This window comes from Paralichthys olivaceus, chromosome 19 (genome assembly GCF_024713975.1).
Source record: "Paralichthys olivaceus isolate ysfri-2021 chromosome 19, ASM2471397v2, whole genome shotgun sequence".
In the NCBI taxonomy this organism is placed as follows: domain Eukaryota; kingdom Metazoa; phylum Chordata; class Actinopteri; order Pleuronectiformes; family Paralichthyidae; genus Paralichthys; species Paralichthys olivaceus.
In genome coordinates this window covers 19813044-19834482 of record NC_091111.1, presented here as the reverse complement: position 1 = coordinate 19834482, position 21439 = coordinate 19813044, and the positions used below count along the sequence as shown (strand labels likewise).

The window sequence follows — 21439 nt, the reverse complement described above, 5'->3', positions numbered from 1 at the left end:
GGATACATGGAGACGACGGATCAAGTTCATGATTAAAAGAAATGTTTTAGTTAGAAACTGTGTCAATAAAGATCCATTCTTCGCCCCTGACCTCTGTCACAAGACGATTTAGACGAACACAGAATTCTCACTTATTGTTAGTTTCCAGTTTGTTGTGTTTCTTGACATCTCTGTGCCGAAATCTTAATGGATTCAAACAACAGAGGAGCCACAGAGCCGACACCCACCTGCATCTTCCTCTCCTCCTCCTCCCTCCTCTTCCTCTCCTCCTCTTCCTGCTTCCTCTTCAGCTCCATCTCTGCTTTCCTGATGGGAGGAAGAGGAGAGAGAGAGAGGAGGAGTCAGAGAGGAGGGCAGCACGACAGAGATAAAAAAAAAAAAAAGACAAGGTGATGAATGAGAGGAAGAAGAGAATGGGTGAATGGAATAGATGGGGACAAAGACAGAGGAAATGGAGACGTATAAAGGAGCAGTGGAGGAGAATAAATAAAAAAGACAAAGATCAGAGAGAAAGAGGCAGAGAGAGAAATACAGTGAGTGAGCTGAATATACTGATACTGATGTCTGTCCTCAACTGCACGACTCAGCAGTTCTGCATCATTATTCACATTCATTTCACTGGACTCTATTTCAAGAAACCCGGAGGAACATTAATGCACCAAATACTTTTATCAACTTAAATTTAAAAATGCTTTTCATTCGTTTCGTACACTTCAGTTTTCTTTAAGTTGCATTTAAATTATGAGGCAACAAACTAAAAGTAGAGCATATATCTGTTTTATTTCTCATGTTTTTATTTGTATTTGTTTTTATTCGTGTCTGTGCGTCTCGGCTCACTGAGGAGGTTCTGCTGCTGCACACTGCTCTGAACAGAAGCATCAGCCCATCGTCCAGAAGACAGAAGAACACTGAGTTCTCTGCAGAATCTAAAGCGTCTGCAGGGAGACGTTCCACGGACGGGGAGGACAGAACTCATCCTTAAATAATGTTCGGATTAAAGCTGCGTCTGTGAGGAAATGGGGAAATCCTATAAATGGGGATATTACAGGGTCAGTGACTTCGTGAAGTCTTTCTGATGCTTCCTCGACCTTCAGCCTGCGACCTTCAGGTGAATCGTGGGAGTTTATAACATGACAGTGAAGTGAGCCTGGGCCATTACATTTGGGCCGCTGTCTCTAACGTCTTATATCAGCGGGTAGTGGTTTGTGACGAACACAACGGCCCCCATCAGTCCTCCTCCTCACGCCGAAGGAGGGGAGGACTGCGGAGGTCGAACCCGTGGGAAGAACATGAAAATGAGTTTTTCTGAGTGAAACGGAGGACGACACACAAAGAATGAGACAGACACATGATTTCTCTGCATGTGGAAACGTAGCTGCCTCAAATTCTTCAATGTTCCCGTTTAAATTTCAATTTTTACTGAAGAAATTATGACAAGAGTCAAGGCAGCAGACTTATTTACAACCAAATCTGTCCTCAGTACCAAGGTTTTCAAACATACAGCAGCTTGTAATGGTTTAAAGACGTCCTGAAGTGTAGGAGAGGTGTTCCTCAAAGCTCTGTCCTTGATGCACTTCTCTTCACAGCCGAGAGTGAATCCACACTCACACAGTTATTAACAACCAGAGTTTATCTCCAATGTTCAGCAGGAAACTTTAAAACATGAAGAACTCTGAACACTTTGGTGGATTTGTTACAGAAGCGGCTCCTCTGGTTCAGGGAGCAGAGGATCATGGGTAAAATCCAGCCTTTAATTGTTTTTTCCCGGGTAAAGTTACACAGTGCTGCTTTAAACTTCTCGTGACTCTGGGTCGACGACGATAAACAAGCTGCGATGAATCTGTACTCGTTGTAAATCACGGCGCAGCACGGAAAGAGAAGAACCTCCTGATGACACTCTGCAGCTTCTATAAAAAGAAATCCTTTTGAAGCAGCTGTGTCATTATGTAAATCCCTGTCGGACCCTTTAAACCAGTGTGGACGCTGAGTGTTTGTCGACCGCAGCAGTTTTCACTCAGAGGATTTTACCAGGTCAAAAAACGCCAACTTTGACAAGTGCCTCTTAATTTTTAGTTTTATACGTGACGGCGAAAAAAAACCCTGAAAACGAACAAATGCATTTTCCCACTTACAGTCGCCTGTCCTCCTCCTCCTGCTTGCGGCGCTGCTCGTCCTCATCCCTCCTCTTCTTCTCTCTCTCCATCTCCTCCTGGATGCGTTGCAGCCGCTCCCTCTCCTCCTCCTCCTTCTTCTTGTTCTGCATGGCCGTCAGCAGCTGCTCCGACCGGGTCACCAGGGCCTGGAACTCGTGGTCGATGTCGATTCGGGACATGATGGTGCACTGACGGAAACAAAGTCAGAATCAGAATAACGATGTTTCAACAGGAAACAGACTCAACTGTCACAGTAACGAGGTTCTGTCTTGGTCCAGTAGAACATCTGGCTGGTTCCTCTGCATGGGAACACCTGAGTGACAAAATCTTAGATTCTTCTTCTTGACTTTCTGTGTTTGCTCTTTAAATCCAGACTGCACTGAGATGAACTCCTCAGAGAGGATCAGAATTCTCTCAGTTCACCGTCACCCTGTGTTCCACCGTTTGACAGCTGACTTGGTGTAAAACCTGAAGACGGACGCGTGTTAACGTCTCGTCTGCCGTCACAGTAACTTCTTCCTCTGACTGATGTGAGCACAACACACTCGGGTTCCCTCCATCAGCGTCTGTCTTTCTTACCCTGACCTTTTGTTCGGCGAGCACCCGTCAGACTCAGACCGACTCTCCGAGGGAAAATTAAACAAAAAGAAGCTTCTTGACATTCACGAGGACGATAACACGGAGGACAGCGGGGCAGAATTAACGGCAGGGAAACTTTTTGAACTCGTCATTCTGGGGAAATATCTCTGATGATCTTTGTTTATCCAGGTTTATATCAGGTTTATTTTAGGTTTATGAACCGGAGACTTGAGGTGCCCCCTCAAATCGCAGCAGAATGTGATTTCATGCTTTCAATCACTTCCTGAGAGCGGGTGGTACTTCAGACGAAACCCTGGATATCCCGATTTCCTATTTCCAGCAGAACCAAAGGATTTCACTGAACGACGAGGAAGAGCTCAGACGTCACAAACACTTTCAGGCTGAATTCAGAGATTCAACGTCTCGTCAATCGAACCATCCGTCTCACCCACCTTGATTTTGACCATCAGGGTGTCGATGGCGGAATCCAGGTCCTGGATCTGTTTGCTCATCTCCTGTTTGCCCTCCTTCAGCCCGGCCACCACCTCGTTGAAGCGCCCCATCCTCTTCTTCAGGTTACGCACCTTCACTAACCCGTCGATCCTGAAACACAGACGCACAACACATCATGAAACAGCACAGGTTTGTCTGTCTCTCCATCTGTCTCTCTGTCTGTGTCTCTGTCCTCGTCTGTAAATCTTGTGAATGTTTATTTAAACAGGAGACATCTGTTCTGTAACGACCTCAGCATCACTTCATGTTCTGTTTACCCTCCCCCCCTCATCAGCAGCTCACACACACACATCACGCAGCCTGTTGGTGTCGACCAGCGGGAGACAGATCCGACTGAAGCCCCCGACAGAGAGAGAGAGAGAGAGAGAGACTCCTCTTCTCCACCTGCATCGTCTCTCACACCTGCCCCCCCCCCCCAAGGCCTCTGCTGTTTGTCATCACATATTGGAGGTGTGTGTGTGTGTGTGCGTGTGTGTGTGCGCACCAGGCAGACTGACGCCGGTGAGCTGTGAAAGTGGCAGATAATGAAGAAGAAGACGAAGAGGGGACAGATGAGGACGAGGAAGAATAAAAGAGAGAGAAGGTGAGGAGAAGTGATAATGACAGCAGAGGAGAGAGGAAAGGAAGCGATGGAGGGAGAAAGGATGGATGATGACAAGTCATGGGAGTTGAGTGTGAAAAATCTGAGAGTGAAGAAGGACACGAGTGGAGAAGAAGAGTGGGTAAGTGGAAGAAAGAAGAAGAGAGGAGGAGCTGCGGAAGCAAGGGAGACACACGAATGGAGGACAGAGATGAGACATGAGAAAGAAGAGGCGGAGAGGACGAAGTGGAGATGAGAAGGATGGGAGGGAGGATGAAAAATGGATGGATAGGAGGAAAGAAGGGAGGTACGGAGGGAGGGAGGGAGGAAAGAAGGGAGGAAAGAAGGGAGGAGGAACACACCTTGGCTTGTGCTTCTTCCTGCAGAGCCACATCCGGACGGTCTTCTGCATCTGGATACAGGCGCCGGTCCGATACAAGATCTTGTTTTTCACTGTGAACGACAGAAAAGAAAAGAAGACGACTCAATAACGTTGGTTCATGACGGAGAAGAGAAGAATTCATTCATGAGACGAGACGACAGAGAAACAGGAGAATCTCGTTCCTGAGGAGGTTCAGCGGTGAACTTGTTTGACTTGAGGACTGAGTTTAATACATATTGAAAAACGAGACGTGTCAGCGTCTGCGTGTCGTCAGCAACTGATTCTCAAATCCAATCGAGTATATTTCAATAATATTGAGTCAGTTTGATCATTTTCCTGCGTCTCCTCACTTCTCTCCCTCTGTTTGTTCTGGTCATTGATCAATGAGCGGTTTTTGGCAGGAAGCGGACACAAGCGCAGAGCTGCCAAAGCGCATTATCGTTTCCAACCACCAGGGCGTGAAGAGTTTCTGTATCATCCTGCTCGGTCGAACCGATCAGTGCAACACGTTCAAGTCTCGGAGCCGAATCTGTGCAGACGTGAAATATTCTGAGGTCACAACAAGATGAAATGAATTTGGCAGCGAGCAGCGATGTTATCGATCTGTGTCTCTATTTATCTTTCACCCTTCATCTCTCCAGCTCGGCTGCTCCCTCCCTCTCCAGCTCTCTCACTCCACTTCAGACTCGCTTCATGTGCAGGACAGAAGCGGCATCGAGGCCCGAGAGACGAAATCCAATCACAACCGAAGCGTTTTCTTCACAAAGGAAAAAAAGAAAGTCTGCCGACGCGACAGGATTTAAACCCTGAGAACAATTCACTTTATTCACAGAGTGTGTGGACGACCACACAGAGGCTGAGCAGAGACGACGTCTGAGATGAGATGAGACCAACACTCGGTCCAGTGAGCTCAAAAGCACAAGATGGATATTTAAGCTTCGTCTCTGTGCAGCCGGAGGACGTGGAGACGTGTCGTCCGTCTTTGTTTACAGTCAACACTCTGTTTCCCAGCGTCTGAGAGTCAATACAGTAAAACACCACGACTCTCAGGTGCATGGGAACTTCCTCTCACCTGCACCAGAGGCAGAACTTATTGAAGCAGACGGCGTCAGACGGAGAGAGGAGGTCTGATGTGAGGCTGCAGCGACTGGCGTGGTCAGTGATAAACCTCAGACAGACAGCACCTCCTCCCCTCCAGGAGCTCGCCCTCACATTATTAACATCAGTCCGTCTCTGCTGCACATGCACCGCCCATGGTTTGTTTTGCTGTTGCTCTCTGCTCCGTCCACAAGGACTCCTGGGTATTTTTCGCGAGGCCAACCGTGCATACTGATCTGTGTGTTTGTTTGCACGGTCGGACTCCCAGGAAAATGTCTGCCTGGACAAAACCCAGAGCGATGAGCAGAAAATGTAGAGGAAGTAAACGGCTGCGATAGACGGAGGAAAAGCAAACAACTGTTTCAGTGTGAGGAGAATGACTGCAGCCAGGTTTACGATTTCTGTTACGACGTCTATTTAACTATTAAACACCAACGTCTTCCTGTCTGACAGGCGGTTATCGCTGGGCTGGCTCTGGTTGTAAGTGTCCTGTGTTGAAAGTAGAAGCAGGAATAAACAAAGCTGAGGCAACACACAGCAGCAGCCCTGAAAACTTTCCACTGTTTCCCATGAGCTCGTTGAACTCCAGCAACTTTTCCCCTTTCCAGACAAAAGTGGATCCTGCGGCAGAGCATCCACCAACCTGCTGGTTGAGACGCAGCAGCTCCTGAAAGTGATTCTGAATTCACTCCGCAGGGTTTACGTCTACGGTTGTTTCTGTGAGGACCGAACAGATGCTGCTTACGTTTGATGACGGACAGAGCGCACCACTGGACCTTCTTCCACCGGCTGTGGATGAGCCACGTGTTGACCTTCTTCACCAGCTCGGCCAGGTGGTCCGGGTCCGACTTCATGATCTGGTCGAACTCTGCAAACTGGACCAAGATAAAAACGCTTGTTTAGTTTGTTAAGAAATACAGTGAGTAGCTTTATGAAGCAGACTTGAGATTCATTTTCGAAAGTCATAATTTATCATTAATAATTATCAAGTGAAAACGATTTGCCTTGAAAACTAATTACTTCCAATATGTTTTAAAATCTTCGGAACTTCAAAATAAAGAGAATGAATGAACATTTGAATAAAACACTTGATCCTTGGTTTCTGGGTTAAATGAGTCTTTTAAATCCTCATTTTCATATTTTCACTGAACGTGTCCAGGAGCATGAGGGTACATCTTTATTTCAGCTACAGTGAATTCACTTCTTCATTCGTGCATCTTTTATGAGTCCAGGATCGTGTCAGCGCTGCCGACTTCTCTCTAACACCAAGTAAACTTGATTTAAAGTTGCACTGTGACGTGTTGTGATCACGTCCTCCTGAAACCTCTGACTCCTGAACCTCCCGTCTGCTGCTGCTGCCTTATTAATGACACTGAGGACTTCACGTTTTTATTTTCCCAGCTCATGATTGTCAGTTTTTCAGGTTTGATATCTGACAAACGTGTTCTGTGAGCAGCAGAGCTGTCGTGCCGCCTGTTGGTGTCGACCAGCGGGAGACAGATCCGTCTGTCTAAAACGTGCTTTCCTGTCGGACAGATGATCTACCTTGTACCATGTGATGCCTTTAGACGGCAGACTTCAGATCAGTGAATTAAAGACTCAGAGTTTAACCACAGATGCAAATATGTATTCATCCCTCAGAGATAAATCTACAGGATCTGATGTACAGTTTGTTCTACGCAGACTCGTCCTGGAAACTGTGTCGAACCCAAATGTGATGAATTATTCATCTGGTGGAGAAATAAAACTCCATCTGTTGCAGTTAGTTCGTTAAAATAAACCTCAACTCACCTCAGCAGCCAAAATGACTAATATGCTTCCTCCTCTTTCTCTAGGAGAACAATTCATAATGTGTGAGAGCAGGTCACTCAGGGAGTAAAGCAGCTTTTCAAAAGGTCTCACCTTCCCGGGCCGGAAAAACACTCTGGTCAGGCCGAACTTGTAGTCGTTCTCATTCAGTCCCAGAGCTTTGAACAAAGCCTGCAACACAAACACACAGGACGTCCATAAGACGGACAATGAGACATGAGAATAGAAGGACTGGATCAGAGGCGCCTGCTCAACGCACTGACCTTGCAGAAGAGGCGTGGGTCGAGGCGGGTGAGCTTGGGAGGCATGTACTTCTGGTACATGTTGTAGAGCTCGTGGAACGGAGCTCTGGAGGGGAAGCCGCCCTGCATCAGGTCCAGCACCGACACCATACCTACGGAAACAGGGAGGGGGACATAGAGGCAGGGTTACAACGGACGGGGGACAAATACAGACACTTAACAGTAAGTTAACGATGAAAACTATAATATAACATCACACACTTCGTACAAAAGACAAATCACAGACACAATATTAAGTTTCCACCCTGTGTACTTCACTTGTACGTTCAACTTCATGACCTTTCCCTCTGTTTGTCGCCGCAGTCTGTCGTGTTTGTGTTGGCGGGACTTTTCCAGACGGTTTCCCTCCGCACGTTGAATTCATTTGTTTGTTCCGAGCGGTAAACGAGGCGGTCGGCCTCTTTGAAGCATCGTCAGTCTGCACGGTTCAACTTTCAAACCTCGTATCAAAGAGCTCGTTTTCAGACAGATGCTGCTAATTGTCATTCAGTGTAAATCCTGGCAGCAGAGTTTCTGACATTAAGTTACTTCACAACAGAGGCTCCTTCTCCATCGAGTGTTCTCACAAGAGTTTCACAATCTGCTCCACGACATGAAGCACTTTCAGCAAACGACAACTATTAAACTGAAAATATGACGTCAAGCAAAACGACATCACGACCCAACCTCTTATATTTCGTGATGTTTCAGTGTTTCACAGTTTTGTGTTGAGTGAGACAGACGCTAGCTCGGCTAAACTCACTGTGAGAGATGCTAATTCTGTCGGAGGATTCAGAAAACGTCGTCAGAGCCATAATACAACTTTCCTCTTGTGTATTCAGATAAAGCTGGAACTCTAATTGCGAGCCTGCATATTCAGTTATTCATATCCAACCTCCAGTTGTAATTCCCTGCAAAGAAAATGGTGCAAAAACCCTGAACTGAGATCTCAGCAATTACACAGAGGCAATCTTTTAAATTGGGTATTTTCACCCTGCAGCTCTTTTTGGAGAACAGGCACCGAAACCAGACTTAAGCCTTAAAAAACCCAGAAGCTTCACTGCCGGAGATTTTCAAGTGGACCAGAGTTTGTGAACATTTGTCCAGGTCTTAGTCTCGCTCCGCTGGCTCCTTGTAAAATCACTCACTGCTTTATTGAGTCCTGCTTCAAACGTACGAGGTATCGCACAGATTAAAAGTGTCACTGTTTTACTTCAGCCCTCTGAGCCTCTCCGTGCTCAAAGAGAACCGGCTCAAGAATCCAGATTAAATCGAAATCTTGTCTTCAGGAGTGCAAACCATAATGGAAAAGTTCCGTTTGGTCGCTGAGCATCCCATCTTTGGACCTAACCACATCGTGTCTGTGCACGCGGGGCCTCCCCCGTCTCCTCCAAACTATCACAGCTTCGATTCCCAGTCCAATAAAGCTGATAAAAGACGGGGGTGCGGTATCAGAGCGGGGCATCGTTGGGTTTGTGTGGATGAAGGCAAAAATCAGAGTCTCTGAGGATATTAAACTGCACCTCGTAATTTGTTCTCCTCTGAACCTGAGCGAGGAGGGGGCGTACCACTTCTTTTATTTTTTGGGGAATTGAACAAGTTGAGGACATCGAGGTCAAAGTCACAGAACAGAAATCTAGTTCTACAGCCCAGAGCCGAGGGAGCGACAGCAGCAAACATGTCTGAGCGTCTGCAGGGACTCGAGATCTTTTCAATACTCACACGTAATCACACTTTAATGTCCGAACAATGAACATATGATGAGATGATGTGGCCTCAAATTATTTCTATCAGTATTTTCCAGCAGTAAATAATAATCCCTGATTAAATTGACACGGCCTGGGATGAAATAAAGCCATAACATCGCTAAATGAAACCATTTTAAGAAATAATTTATTTAAGGACTGAGGATTCAGGGAACTTCCTTCAGCTCCTGTAGAGACAGCAGTGATGGTGTTTGCTGCATTTTCATTTCATTTACAGCAAAGTAATAAAAAGAGTAAATTAAGTGGCTGCAGCTTTTTGTTCTTTTTTAAATTCTAAATGATTCAGAATATAACGTCTGTCAGGAGAACAACACACACGCTTTGTGCTGGTTGACTTTTATCTCCATTGTCAGATCACTACCTGGAGCTGGCGCCACCTTAAATAAACCAAACCAACTGGATGGAGTCGAGTGAAGCAGCGATGAGATCGGACAGGAAGTCGAAATTCTGCAGGACTACACAGGGATTTTTTTGGCACCAGATATTTCAGCTAAAAAAGTGACGCAACTCGGTGTGGGTGGAAATCAAGGATAAGAGCGGAGGTGAGCACACAGCTGAACGTTCTTCATGAGAGCTGCAGTGTTGTTGAAAAGCCAACACATTAATCCTGGTTCCTCTTTATTCAGGTTCTGCAGCAGAGTTCTAGAGCGACACGTCTCCGCTCTGCAGCGACCGCACAGAAGAAATGTTACTGACCGGAGCACTGCAGCTGGGACAGGATCTGAGCTCCTTCAAACTGGTGGCTGATCATCTTCAGGTTCGGTTTAATGCAGCGGATGAAGCTGGAGCCCTGCGGGACACAAGCATCCACACATGAAGAGACAAACACAGACGTGACAGTGAGAGCGGCGTCTGCCTGAAGCACGAAACCATCACCACGTACGAGAAGAAGAAGAAGAAATAGAAGAAGAAGAAGAAGAAGAAGAAACTCTCACCGTGCTGCGGAGCTTCTCCAGAAGAATATTCAGCTGCGTCTGCAGAAAAAACAAAAAACCAGAACATTAAGAAATGCAGACGGAGCGAGGCAGCCATGTTTACTCATGGTGCTGATCATATATATTTACATACATATACATATTTATATATATATTATATATGTTCTTCTAAATAAGTGAAAGACGACGTGTTCTGGTCATAGAGTTAGAAACCTTCTATATATTATAAATGATGTTAAACTACAGGCAGAATTAAAAGTGACACAAAGTGTTTCATGTTTCTAATTAATCAAACTCTTGAATTATTGATGAGTCATCAATAATCCAGCAGCAGTAAACTCTCATCACTCTTCACCCCTGAACTGCTCCTTCCTGTTTGTTGCTGATGAATTATTCACGTTTCTTTACTGACGACGATCGTCGGCATCTTGTGAATGGAAATGTGAACTGATGGATTCTAATTAGGACCAATAACAGGACACGTGAGCTCGCAGGGACAGACTGTCCATAGGACGCAGGAGGCTAAAGGTTATTAGCACGATCTTTGAAAAACATTTATTTAACATCTACCTTTACTTCTACTACTACTACTACTACTACTACTACAAGTTATATTAAGAAAACTTGTAGTAGATATGATGACGACCCCTGGTCCGACCCCTGGTCCGACCCCTGGTCCGCCCCCTGGTCCGACCCCTGGTCCGCCCCCTGGTCCGACCCCTGGTCCGCCCCCTGGTCCGACCCCTGGTCCGACCCCTGGTCCGACCCCTGGTTTGTATTCAGCAGCCAACTTTCCCTCTTTTCTCTCAATCAAAAAAAAGAAAAGGTTAAAAACTTCCCCAAAATAAAATACCCTCTAGAAAAGTCTTGGGAACAGAGGACCTCAGATCACTGAACGAAGGATTCAAACTTTTGATCCGAACGGGATAAAGGATCCAACAGCTGCGTGATGGACAGCGTCCGCACAGCCTCAGCGAGGACGCACAGCGTATCAGGAATATAAATCACGTCTCCGTGCTCACGAAGGATCAAATATTTGTACTTCAAAGACTCTGACGTTCCTGTGAATTCCATAAAATATTCTCCCTCTCCTCCGCTGCTCGCTGGCTCTGACAACAGACCCGGCCATCGCTCCCCCGGGTTACGCTTCTGTGTTGTTCCTTTTTTTATTTTTCAGGAGACATGATTGAGTGGAGCCATCATCGTGGTTCCTGGCTCAACCTCGCCTCTGGTGAGGTGACACATCAGAGCAGCCCGAGGTGAGAGAGCGAGCCGGGTGAGTCAGAGCGAAGACGCTCTCTCACTGAAGCTGCTGAAAACACTCTTACTTCATGTTCTCATGAGACGACGTCACGGCCACAGAGCTTTCAGTTTTCTGATAATTGGAAATGTTCCTCGTTGTTGGTTAGATTTTCAGACTCGTGTCCCTGAGACGTACTAATGAGACGTGAGCGCTGACAGCTTGGTTCTGACGCAGCTCAGCACCTCTCACACTACAATCACAAAACACTCACAAACATCTGAAAATCAGTTTTCATCTGCAGGCGTTTCTTTTTTTCTATCGGCTGCGATGATGGAAACCTGACGCATGGGTGGACAGGTGTTTGTTACGACGTGCGTCACAGAGGTGACGGAGGCTCGTCACCTGCGACACTAACTCCGGCAGCTCTTCACCGTCTGGACCGCAGAGAGAGGCTGCAGTAAAAGTATTAAAGAGGGACAGCCACTGGCCTTTTGTCCACTTCACCGTCTCCTCTCACCTTGAACTTGTTGCCGACGCTGATGAAGCTGAGTTTTCCCGCCTTCTGCTTCATGTCTTTGCTGTTGTTGGAGTTTTCAAACAACTCGCGGACGAAGCGATCCTTGGACTCGCTGACCAGACACTCCAGAGACATGTGCAGCGCGTCGTTGTTCTTCTCCACAAACTTGGTCTGAAGAGCAGAAGAAGAAGAAGAACATGTTTTTCAGCGAGGGACGGACACGAGACAGTAATGAGAAGAGGAAGATTATTGTCCCATTTTGTTTTTGGAGTAAAAAGTAAAAATCTCTTTAAACTTCAAGATTAAAGTCAAACTTTTTAATCACATGACTTCCTAAACAAATGTCTTGTGTAGATGAGCTGGTGAAATATCGCTCTTCAGAATCACTTTGAATAAAAAAAGAAACCTCATTTATCCAGAAACACAGTGATCACTGTCTGGAAGAGGAGAAAGTACAATAACTATGATTATAGTATAATAAGAAAAAGACATAAACCAAGCAGGTGATGCTTCTGGTCCATTCCTCAGAACTAATCTAATGTGAGTGGTCACTTCCTCAGGGGTCGGGACAGTCCACAGTCCGGTGATGCAAGAAAAGAGACGTAAATAATTTCATGTGACATTAATTTCAAAGATGGCTCCAGGAGAGCGAGCAGGCGGCAGTTTGTGAACACACCGTCTCGTAGCACACGGCTCCTGCAAAGTGTCTGATAATAAATCCTTCATCGTCCCTCACGTTCCTGTGGACGGCCAGCTTAGATTTCCTGGGTACCTGAGGGACACACACACACACACACACAATAAAGCATTTGAGACTCAGCACAGTTCTTGCATATCTTCCATTTACAATGACATGCTAATTCCCGGGCCTGTCAATCATCGTCGGCTGGAAATGAAGATTAAGAGTCGGTGTTGAGTAATTTAACCGTCAGCTACACCACATCACTCTGAACGTTCAACACTATTCTTCACTCAGACTCTGCAGCTGCCTGACGATGAGAAACACACCTCAGAATAAAACCGTGTCGGACACGTTAGAGCTCATAGAACACTTTTATTTTCACTTATTAAAATCTAATTACAGCTGTTCATCAGAGGAGCACGACTGTACGGCTGCTTCATGGCGTCGGTGCCGTCTCTGTGGACACGTTTGTGTTTGAATCGAGTTTGGTTTAGGTGGAAATGGGCGTTTAGCTTCTGCCCAATCTAACGAGGTTCAGCTCACGAGGTTCAGCTCACGAGGTTCAGCTCACGAGGTACAGCTAACGAGGTTCAGCATGTCCATGTTGATAAAACATCATTTTGTACATGTTACCTCATCGCTGTCTGTAAAATCATTACATTCGTGGTCATTATTTATTTCACTCCCTGTTGTGATCGTTGCAGCTTCAGTGACTCACCGTGAGGCGGAAGTGGTCCTTGTGTTTGTTGTGAACGGTGTCGGTAAAGTGCTGGTCGCTGGGTTGAGGTAATCGGTTCTCTTCGTCCAGGATGTCCAGGACTCCGACCAGCTTGGCCTCCACCAGATCTGTGAGGGGGGGGGGGGCGAGAGAAGTATGAGTGAGACAAGCTGACGCCGCCGCCGCCACCGCTAATGAAGCTGCTGCAGATTGCCCCGAGGCCTCGAGCTGACGAGACAAATTAAATCCAGGAGGGGTGACATGTAGACAATTAAAAATCTAAATGAGAGTGTAATCGGAGGGGAAGAGGAGCGCAGATCGTTGCAGGTTCTGCTTCACCTGCTGTGACTCGACAGGTGATGGCGGAGTGAGGATGACACCGGATATCTGTGAATATTACAGCTGCATCATTTAGTTCACTCTCTCAGGGGTTTCACCAAAACTCCAACTCTGTGATTTTGTGTTTAGATTTAATGAGTAAGGAACATTTTGTAACCGAGGTCGACACTGAGCGCATCCTGATGTTGAGGTGAGGTCTGTCGTTCCCTCTCGTTGTTCAACCTCAGACTCTTTGGAACGAAGACGGTTCTCGAACTCGTGCTTTGATAAAGAATCCATCACCCACCGAGCTTAATGAAAAATCTGAGGTTTTTACCAACCACTTATCAAAAACCCATCCCTAATCTGAAGTCCGCTCCCCCGAGAGTGAGAGATATTAAATTTCTCTTTTAATCAACCATCGAAATTAATAAAAAAAATGATTCCACGAGCCAGAAATTAGGAAAATGCACAGCAAAGCTTTTAAGAGGCTATAATTACATCGCTTGATATTTCTCTGGAGTCATTACATCATGTATTCTCTGTGATGTCTCCTCAGCAAAACTGTAACATTTCATCTCATCGTTTCGTATCAGCTGATTCTCTCACCCAGCGTCTCCACATCGCCGCCAGGAGGAAACAGTGAGAGCGTCAGAGCACTGGCCGGAGATTTGTATGTTTTATGTAGAATCTGTGTTTTAATTCCCAGACTCGACTTTCTGCTTCATCTCGTGTGATTTTAATGTTCCTTTGGTTTTTGTGCGAACAAAGAGCCGCTGAGGTTTTACAACACAAACACGTCAGTGATTTACAGTTTGGAGACGATGCTCACAGCTCTGGTCTGCGCTGGCCCGACCGCCGCCTCCCTCCAGCTGAACCTGCTGTGGTGAAGCATCTAGTACTGATTCAGAGCTGGACATCAGGGAAAAGCATAATTAACCTCCCTCACCTGGAGCCAGCTCTCATCCCTCTCCCTCCCTGTTTATGGGCTGATGAAGAGGTGATCTGAGTCAGGACAGACCTGCTCTGGAGCTTCATCACTGTTTACTTCTGTCCACCAAACGGCTCCCGGGGTCAAACCAGGGAGCGACAGCCTCCGTAAAACATCAGACCCCGAGCAGGCAGCATATTAAAATCAAAAAATGAACAGCATGGTGCCGCAAATGGCTCATAAAACCAATTTTAATGCTGCCTCCTCCAACACTATAAACACAAAACCACTGAGAGAGAAAATTACAACAACAAGTTCTACAAAGTTGAACCAGCCGCAGCAGAAACTCTCCCGGCCTCAGACAGAAGCCTGAGAGGAGTTCTACTCTACTCCAGCGAAGAATCCTGTTCAACTAACTACAACAAACTCAACCCGGAGGATTTAAAGGCAGGATGTTGAGGAGGAGGCAACCAGCAGCCGACACCTCTCAGAGCCGAGCCCCAACCCAAACCCAGTCTCAAGTCCAGATGCAAATCGAGACACAAGTTCAAATCCCAAGTCAAGACCAGGACAAGGAAGTCAAATGTCTCAACGCCCAAATCTAGATCAACCAGTCCCACGTTACATCTCAGGTGTTGACCAGTGTCAGTTCCTGCCTCAGTCTCACAGCTGGTATTCTCATCCTCTGTGTCTTTACTGTGTGAGAACATCAGCAGCTGTGAACCAGACCTTGTTACAGTCTGAGCTTCACTGAACGTTTCAGGACGTTCAGGAGCCATCTGGATATTTACAGGATATTGGAACTGTAGTAACAGAGAGACGTGACCGTACACGTTAAGCAGCTCGGAGCGAGCGAGCGGTGTCGAACAGCGTGTGAGTTAAAGAATGAACAAATGAACCCTCTTACCTATGCAGTCCTGATTGTCGACATAGTGAACCTCGTTGACGCCGAGCCCCTCCCTCTGGTACAGTTCTTGCTCCTGGAATGCAAACGAGACATTTCTAATGAGAAGTCATAACGGCCTCTAATGAGGACGGGGACGACTGCGTGCTTCCTGCTGGAGGGCGTTCGAGCTCGCTCATTTCTGATATTACACCTTTCACCAGAACCGAGCATCTAAAAGTCAAGACTTTCAGCTGCGTGTTGCTACCAGACGTTTAGGCGCCTCGTCTGTAAATGAGGAGTTTTAAGGTGAAGTGAGACGTGTAACATGAAGGCCAACGATTCTGTCAAATGAAAGTCAAACAGTCCAAAGGATCCTCTGCTTTGACCTTTTCTGAGGTATTCTATAATGACGCTACTTCTCAAAGTTCAGACACGTGAACACAAAATGAAAAGCGTGAGTGGAGGCTCCGGCTCTCCGACACCTGACGCCGCGGGTGTGAGTGCTTTTTAGTTCTTTGTGAGACCTTCAGCTTCAGCTCGATTATAAACCGAGCATCATTACCTTCCGAAATAAGACTGTGGTGTTTTGAAACAGGTTGTCATGCCGACTGTGGCTAATGGTTGTTTGGGTTCTGAAAATGACCTGATTCGAAAAACAAGATGACACCGATTTGGAGACAAAACACAGACGAGTGTTGTTATGAAAGAAGTTTGGACTTTACAGCTCATGTCCGTGACTCTTTTTATACATAAACAGTAATCATGGAGAAACCCGCTCCTTTAAATGAGGAAATCTCAGGTTTTATGTTGTTGAGGCGTCTGAGTTCGGCAAAATAAACCCTTTGAATTCAAAAATGAGAAACCCACAATTTATAAATGGACACAGGTTCTTGGAAAATAAGTGTTTACAACAAGAACAGCTCTTTTATCAAAGTCCTGAGTGGTGCCGAGCTGTTTGCTTCCAAACACCTTATATGATCTGCTTGATGGATCCAAGACGTTTAACACCCCCCCCTCCCACCTGCTCTCCCCCTCCGCTCTCACCTCTTTCAGGATTCGCTCGTTGAAGAACTGCTGCAGTTTCTCGTTACAGTAGTTGATGCAGAACTGCTCGAAGCTGTTGTGTTCAAAGTACTCTGGGAAGGAAGGAAAACAGACAGTCAGTTAAAGATGCTGCGTCACAGTCAAAGGAAACCTGACAGGTCGCACTATTTTAGGAAATCACGGCATGCAGCGGCGACACGCTCTGTGCCAGCGCAGGATTGAGACTTTCAGCTGTCAAATCAGCTCAGACGGAAAAAACCCTCAAACGTCATTTGTTCATACGAGGAACTTGAAGAACGGAAGTCAGTCAGAGACATTTTCACCGGAGCTTCCTACTCCTTTCTGTTCCTCATCTCTGACAGGAGAAGGAAATATTATATTACTGTGACTTTATTCCTCCAAACTCAGAAGAGATCTAATAAAAGAGGAATAATCCAATATCCTCAGCTGTCATGAATCAGACGTGAAGTCATGAATCAGAGAACTCTTCACACATTGAAGAATTCCACTGGAACTTGTGTTTAAAGAGTTTTATGAAACTTTTTTCATCACTAAAGACTTGATAGTGATGTTACATAACACAAAGTATCTGCAGCACAAAGACAATTAGAATCCTTCAGGTGTCCGGTCCCCCTCAGACAGGGGAGGTCAGATCAAACATCTAATGCAGGACTCACACACCCGTCGCTGAACTGCATTGTGGTTCTGTTGCGTCGTTGGTTTGCGAGACGAAGATTCTCATACATCCTGTTAAAGCAGTTGTATGAGTGAACACTTGCCTGTGTTGTTTGTTCAGAAATTAAAATCAAATCATGTTCAACAAATACTGGAGTGCAGGCGCCGGCCAATCACATCATGTTACTGTGAACGCAGCTGCTGGACCTGCTGTGGGTTTTCTTCCCCATGAACAGCTGACCCGACCCGTTAGAACCAACACTGTGTTGAGTGTCTGGAGCAGGAAACTGAGATTGTTGTCGTGACTCGTCGGCACAAGACGCAGCACACACGTGTGAGTCCCGATTAAAGGTGCAAAACTATTCATGCTGTGACCCCGGTCCCCACATGGGCCAAAAAAACACAAAGAACAGAAATCCCTGGCCTCTCTGGGTTTCTGTCAAATCATCGTCCTCTCAGCTTTTTACTCTCTGGTCGTCTCGAGCAGCTGGGACTTTTCTTTTTTCTTTAACAAAACACTTCACATGGGACAAACGTGAGCGTAACAGTGGTTTCGATGGATACTGACCGAAGCCAGCGATGTCCAGGACGCCGATGAAGTTGGAGGAGGAGTCGAATGGGAAGCACTGATTGACCCTGGTCACCACATGGTCGAACAGCCGGCTGTACACGGCCTTCGCCAGGGCGTCACGAGCGTTGTTGGCCTGCTCCACTTTGAGTGGCACTCTGGAAAACACAGATAAAGATGAAAACAAAGTTAAATGTTGGGTTTTTCATGAATTAACAGCGTTTGTTTGTTTGTTGAGAGGTGGAAACTGTTATTTATTCCTAGAGGGTTTGTATCGCAGGTCGTTCCGTCCTGCAGCAGAAAGACTGAACAACCAACTCTGCTCCAGTAGAACTACGTGCAATATTCATTCTGTCTGTGCAATCCATTCCACTGTGTATATCCTGCATACATTCTGTGTCTACACTGTATACACGAGACCTTACTCCATATCTTTCATATAATTTTAAGTGCAAGTATTGCATGTTTATTTGCTCTTGCTGCTGTAACAGCACAGATTTCCCCATCGTCTTATCTTGAATATTTTATGGTCGCACCAGTTTACGTTGAACCACTTAAAGAAGCTGAAGTGTCAATTAAAGTTGGAGCACGAGTTGTAGTTCAAGTGTCACTTGAGCATGAAGAGCTGAACGGAGTTGAAAGGGTGGAGGTGAAGCACAAAGCAGAGGCACTGACTCAAAGTGCCTGTAACTCAATGGTCCTGACTCAAAGGTCAAACTTTGTTTCTGACTCACAGACGAAGCAGATGTTGTAAAGAGCAACAGTTGGAGCGGCCTGTGGTTGTTTGTATCTGCGGCCCGGTGCAGTTTCAGTCTATATTTATTAGAATGAGTCCACTTCTCCACCTGCACACCAACAATCAGTTTAACACAAACATGGCTTCCTGGCTTTTCAAGCAGATAATTGTGTTATTGACGGACGGGGGGGGATTGGCTGAGGCAGCGACCATAAAGCTTTGACAGAAATCATAAGCGAGCTCTGTGGAGCTATTGTAATTACTTCTGATGGTGTGCGAGCGTGCAGCTCAAAAACTGCCGACTTAAAAATAAAGAGAGAGAGAGGGAAAAGTGACCCGATCACAGAGGCCTGATAAAATGTTGGACATTAATCTGCTGCGAGGCTCAAGCTCCTGCTCAGGCTTCACCTCAGGACTTTACTTCTGCAGAGCATTCAAGGACACGCTGGGAAATAAATCCACGCGAGCGGAACTCAGAGCCTCCCATGCAGCTCCGAATAACGACTTCCTAAACCCCCCCCGCCCCTCGCACCCGGTGACAAATAATCTCCCCTGCACATATGTTTGTGAGCCACATGCGACATCACAGGAAACGGCGACGCCTGATCCTCGCAGGTGCCTCGAGTCGTCGTGATTTTCAAACACGTTTTACTGTGACTGAGCAAAGGGCGCACCCCCCCGAAAGCTGCAATCTGCAATTTACCTCTACATCTGCACTTTGTATGCATTGCCATCAGAATTCACTTCGTACTCATGTATACATACACATATATTTACATGTACTTTACATTTTTATTCGAGTGCACACGTAAACAAGGTCTCCTGCATATCTGAGCCACGTGAATAAAAACGGCTTCAGTCCAATAAATATGTGTAAATAAATGATAGATCATCATCATGTGTGTCCTCTGTGTCCTCTGTGTCCTCTGTGTCCCATGTTTCTGATGTTTGTATTTTATGCTTCCCATCGATTACACACTCTGTCATGTTTCCAGGAACACGATGCTCCTGTTTGAAATGAAACTAAAACAAAACGCCTCCTTTTTCCTCTGAATCTCTGTCATGTAAAACGTGTGGTTACATATATTTAACATTTTGAATTCAGGTGGAAACAGGCCCGCCGCATATCTGAGCTACGTACTTCAAACTTCAGTTCAATAAATACACGCGAGTAAAAAAAATAAATAAAATACACCACCGCCACAGAGTTTTGTCTCGGAGCGTTTCACTGAAGGAAAATAAGCAAACACGTTTCAGCATCCGAACAAACCAACAACCACATTGTGAAGCCTCTTGCCCGTCCACAGTCCCTCAGCCCATCACCTTCACCCCTGCCCTCGCTCAGCCTCCAGACATGTTTAATTCATGGAGAGTTTTCACACAGCGCCACAGCCCTTTCATTTAAAACCAAGAGGCCTAAATGCCAGGGCAGCATAATGTCAGAACACTAATCATACAAGTAGCCTAATATGTATTCCCTATGAGCCGCTCTCTCACACGCTCTGTCTCGCGCTCTGTCTCTCAGTGTTTGTGGAAACCCAGCGGAGACGTCTGCAGCTCCGGCTCCATCCTCAAAGAAGCCACATGAGGAAAAAAAACGATGGATCTAAATTGGATTTTTCCACTGAAAGTGAATTGTTCTTATACATGAGACACTTTATATTGAAACCTTCTGACTCGGATCTGCTGCACGACGTCACACGACATGAAGCCTCCTCTCATTCTTATTTACTGCTCGTCCACAGGTTTCTGTTCAGTTTTACACACTCTCTGAGTTGGTGACACACAAAGTGTCTCCACATCTCTAAACTACAACGTAGTTGACAACAACTTTAACATGTGCTGGGAAAAATCAGATTGTAAATCAAGATGGACGACGCGTCTTCACTTCCTTCCACTATCCAGAAATGGAACCTAAATATCTTGGATATGAACTCTGCCATCTTGCACCCACGATGTCATTTGGAGGCAGAGGGCTGCTGTCGGATAAAACAATCTCAAAATACTCACATTCCCTATTCTGTTTTTCTTCTCAGGAAGATTTCTCCTGTTGTCGGAGGAACCTCTGCTCTGTGTCAGTACGAACAGTGTGAGTGCGACTGAGGCCGCTTTCATCTGCCACACGTCCTCAGATGCAGGAGATTTAAAGTTGAAACAAGTTTAACTGAGCAGGACGGAAACTAAGATGATGTGGTGGAGGAGAGGGGGCTGTTGACGGACTGACCCCCACTAGCCTTGCTCCTCTATTCTCTAACAGGCTCTTAACTGGTGACCATCTGCCGAAGTCACCGGGATTAACGTTCCCCAATTTTGGACAAAATTACACCCACGTCAGTCTGGATTTCAAATGACCCCTCACTCCATCCCACTCCTTTTACCTTTCACCTCCTCTGATGCTCAGTCCACCATCACTCTCCGTCCCTCTTCACTTTCATTTAACTTCAGTCTTCTGTCTCTGAATTTGACTGTTTTCTGATCCGACACACTCAGAGTTTTCTAAAACATTGTTTTTGCTGGTTGTTACAAAACAAAAATAGTTATGATTGGACACTGCTGTACACTAGACACTGCAATAACTGGTTTTTTATTTTAACTTACTGCTTTAGTTACAAAGCAATATGGTGTTTCTTGTGTCGTGTTGTGTTTGAGTCCATGGTTAAAATCAAACGTAGATACAATCAGGATACGAATCATATTTAAATGCCACGTAAACCCATGACACCCAGACCAGATCACTCTGATCGGTCGTGACTTGAGAAACTGAAAGCTTATATTATATTTGACTGAACACATCCAATATGCGTCTGTGTCATTTCTCAGAATCAGTGTTTGCTGTGATTAAACTTTTCTTTTCGGATGCTGCCGTGACCCGACTGCACAAGTGAGCGTAAGTCAGCCATTAATAACAGCCTGAATACAAATTATGCAACCTGATATGTTTGGCTGCTGCAGAGGAACATAAATCACCTTGTTAACAAGAGTAAAGTGTCTGGACTTCTTCACAGCAGAAACACACCGAGTCAAA

The 21439-nt window shown here is 45.9% G+C and overlaps 1 protein-coding gene across 9 annotated transcripts in view; it reads right to left on the bottom strand.

Moving 5' to 3' along the window:
- The window catches only part of myo6a (myosin VIa), a 70674-nt gene that overhangs the window by 14219 nt on the left and 35016 nt on the right, over nt 1-21439 (bottom strand). For all 9 annotated transcript variants that reach the window (XM_069515399.1, XM_069515398.1, XM_069515400.1 and 6 more), the window contains exons 13-27: nt 17679-17836; nt 16436-16527; nt 15413-15485; nt 13257-13384; nt 12533-12628; nt 11857-12027; nt 10097-10135; nt 9858-9951; nt 7378-7508; nt 7208-7285; nt 6051-6180; nt 4188-4278; nt 3185-3335; nt 2133-2341; nt 228-306 (exon numbers count right to left, since the gene is read on the bottom strand). In XM_069515399.1, the coding sequence (XP_069371500.1) occupies nt 228-306; nt 2133-2341; nt 3185-3335; nt 4188-4278; nt 6051-6180; nt 7208-7285; nt 7378-7508; nt 9858-9951; nt 10097-10135; nt 11857-12027; nt 12533-12628; nt 13257-13384; nt 15413-15485; nt 16436-16527; nt 17679-17836 (1720 nt within the window). The remainder of the gene's footprint in view (nt 1-227; nt 307-2132; nt 2342-3184; nt 3336-4187; nt 4279-6050; nt 6181-7207; nt 7286-7377; nt 7509-9857; nt 9952-10096; nt 10136-11856; nt 12028-12532; nt 12629-13256; nt 13385-15412; nt 15486-16435; nt 16528-17678; nt 17837-21439) is intronic.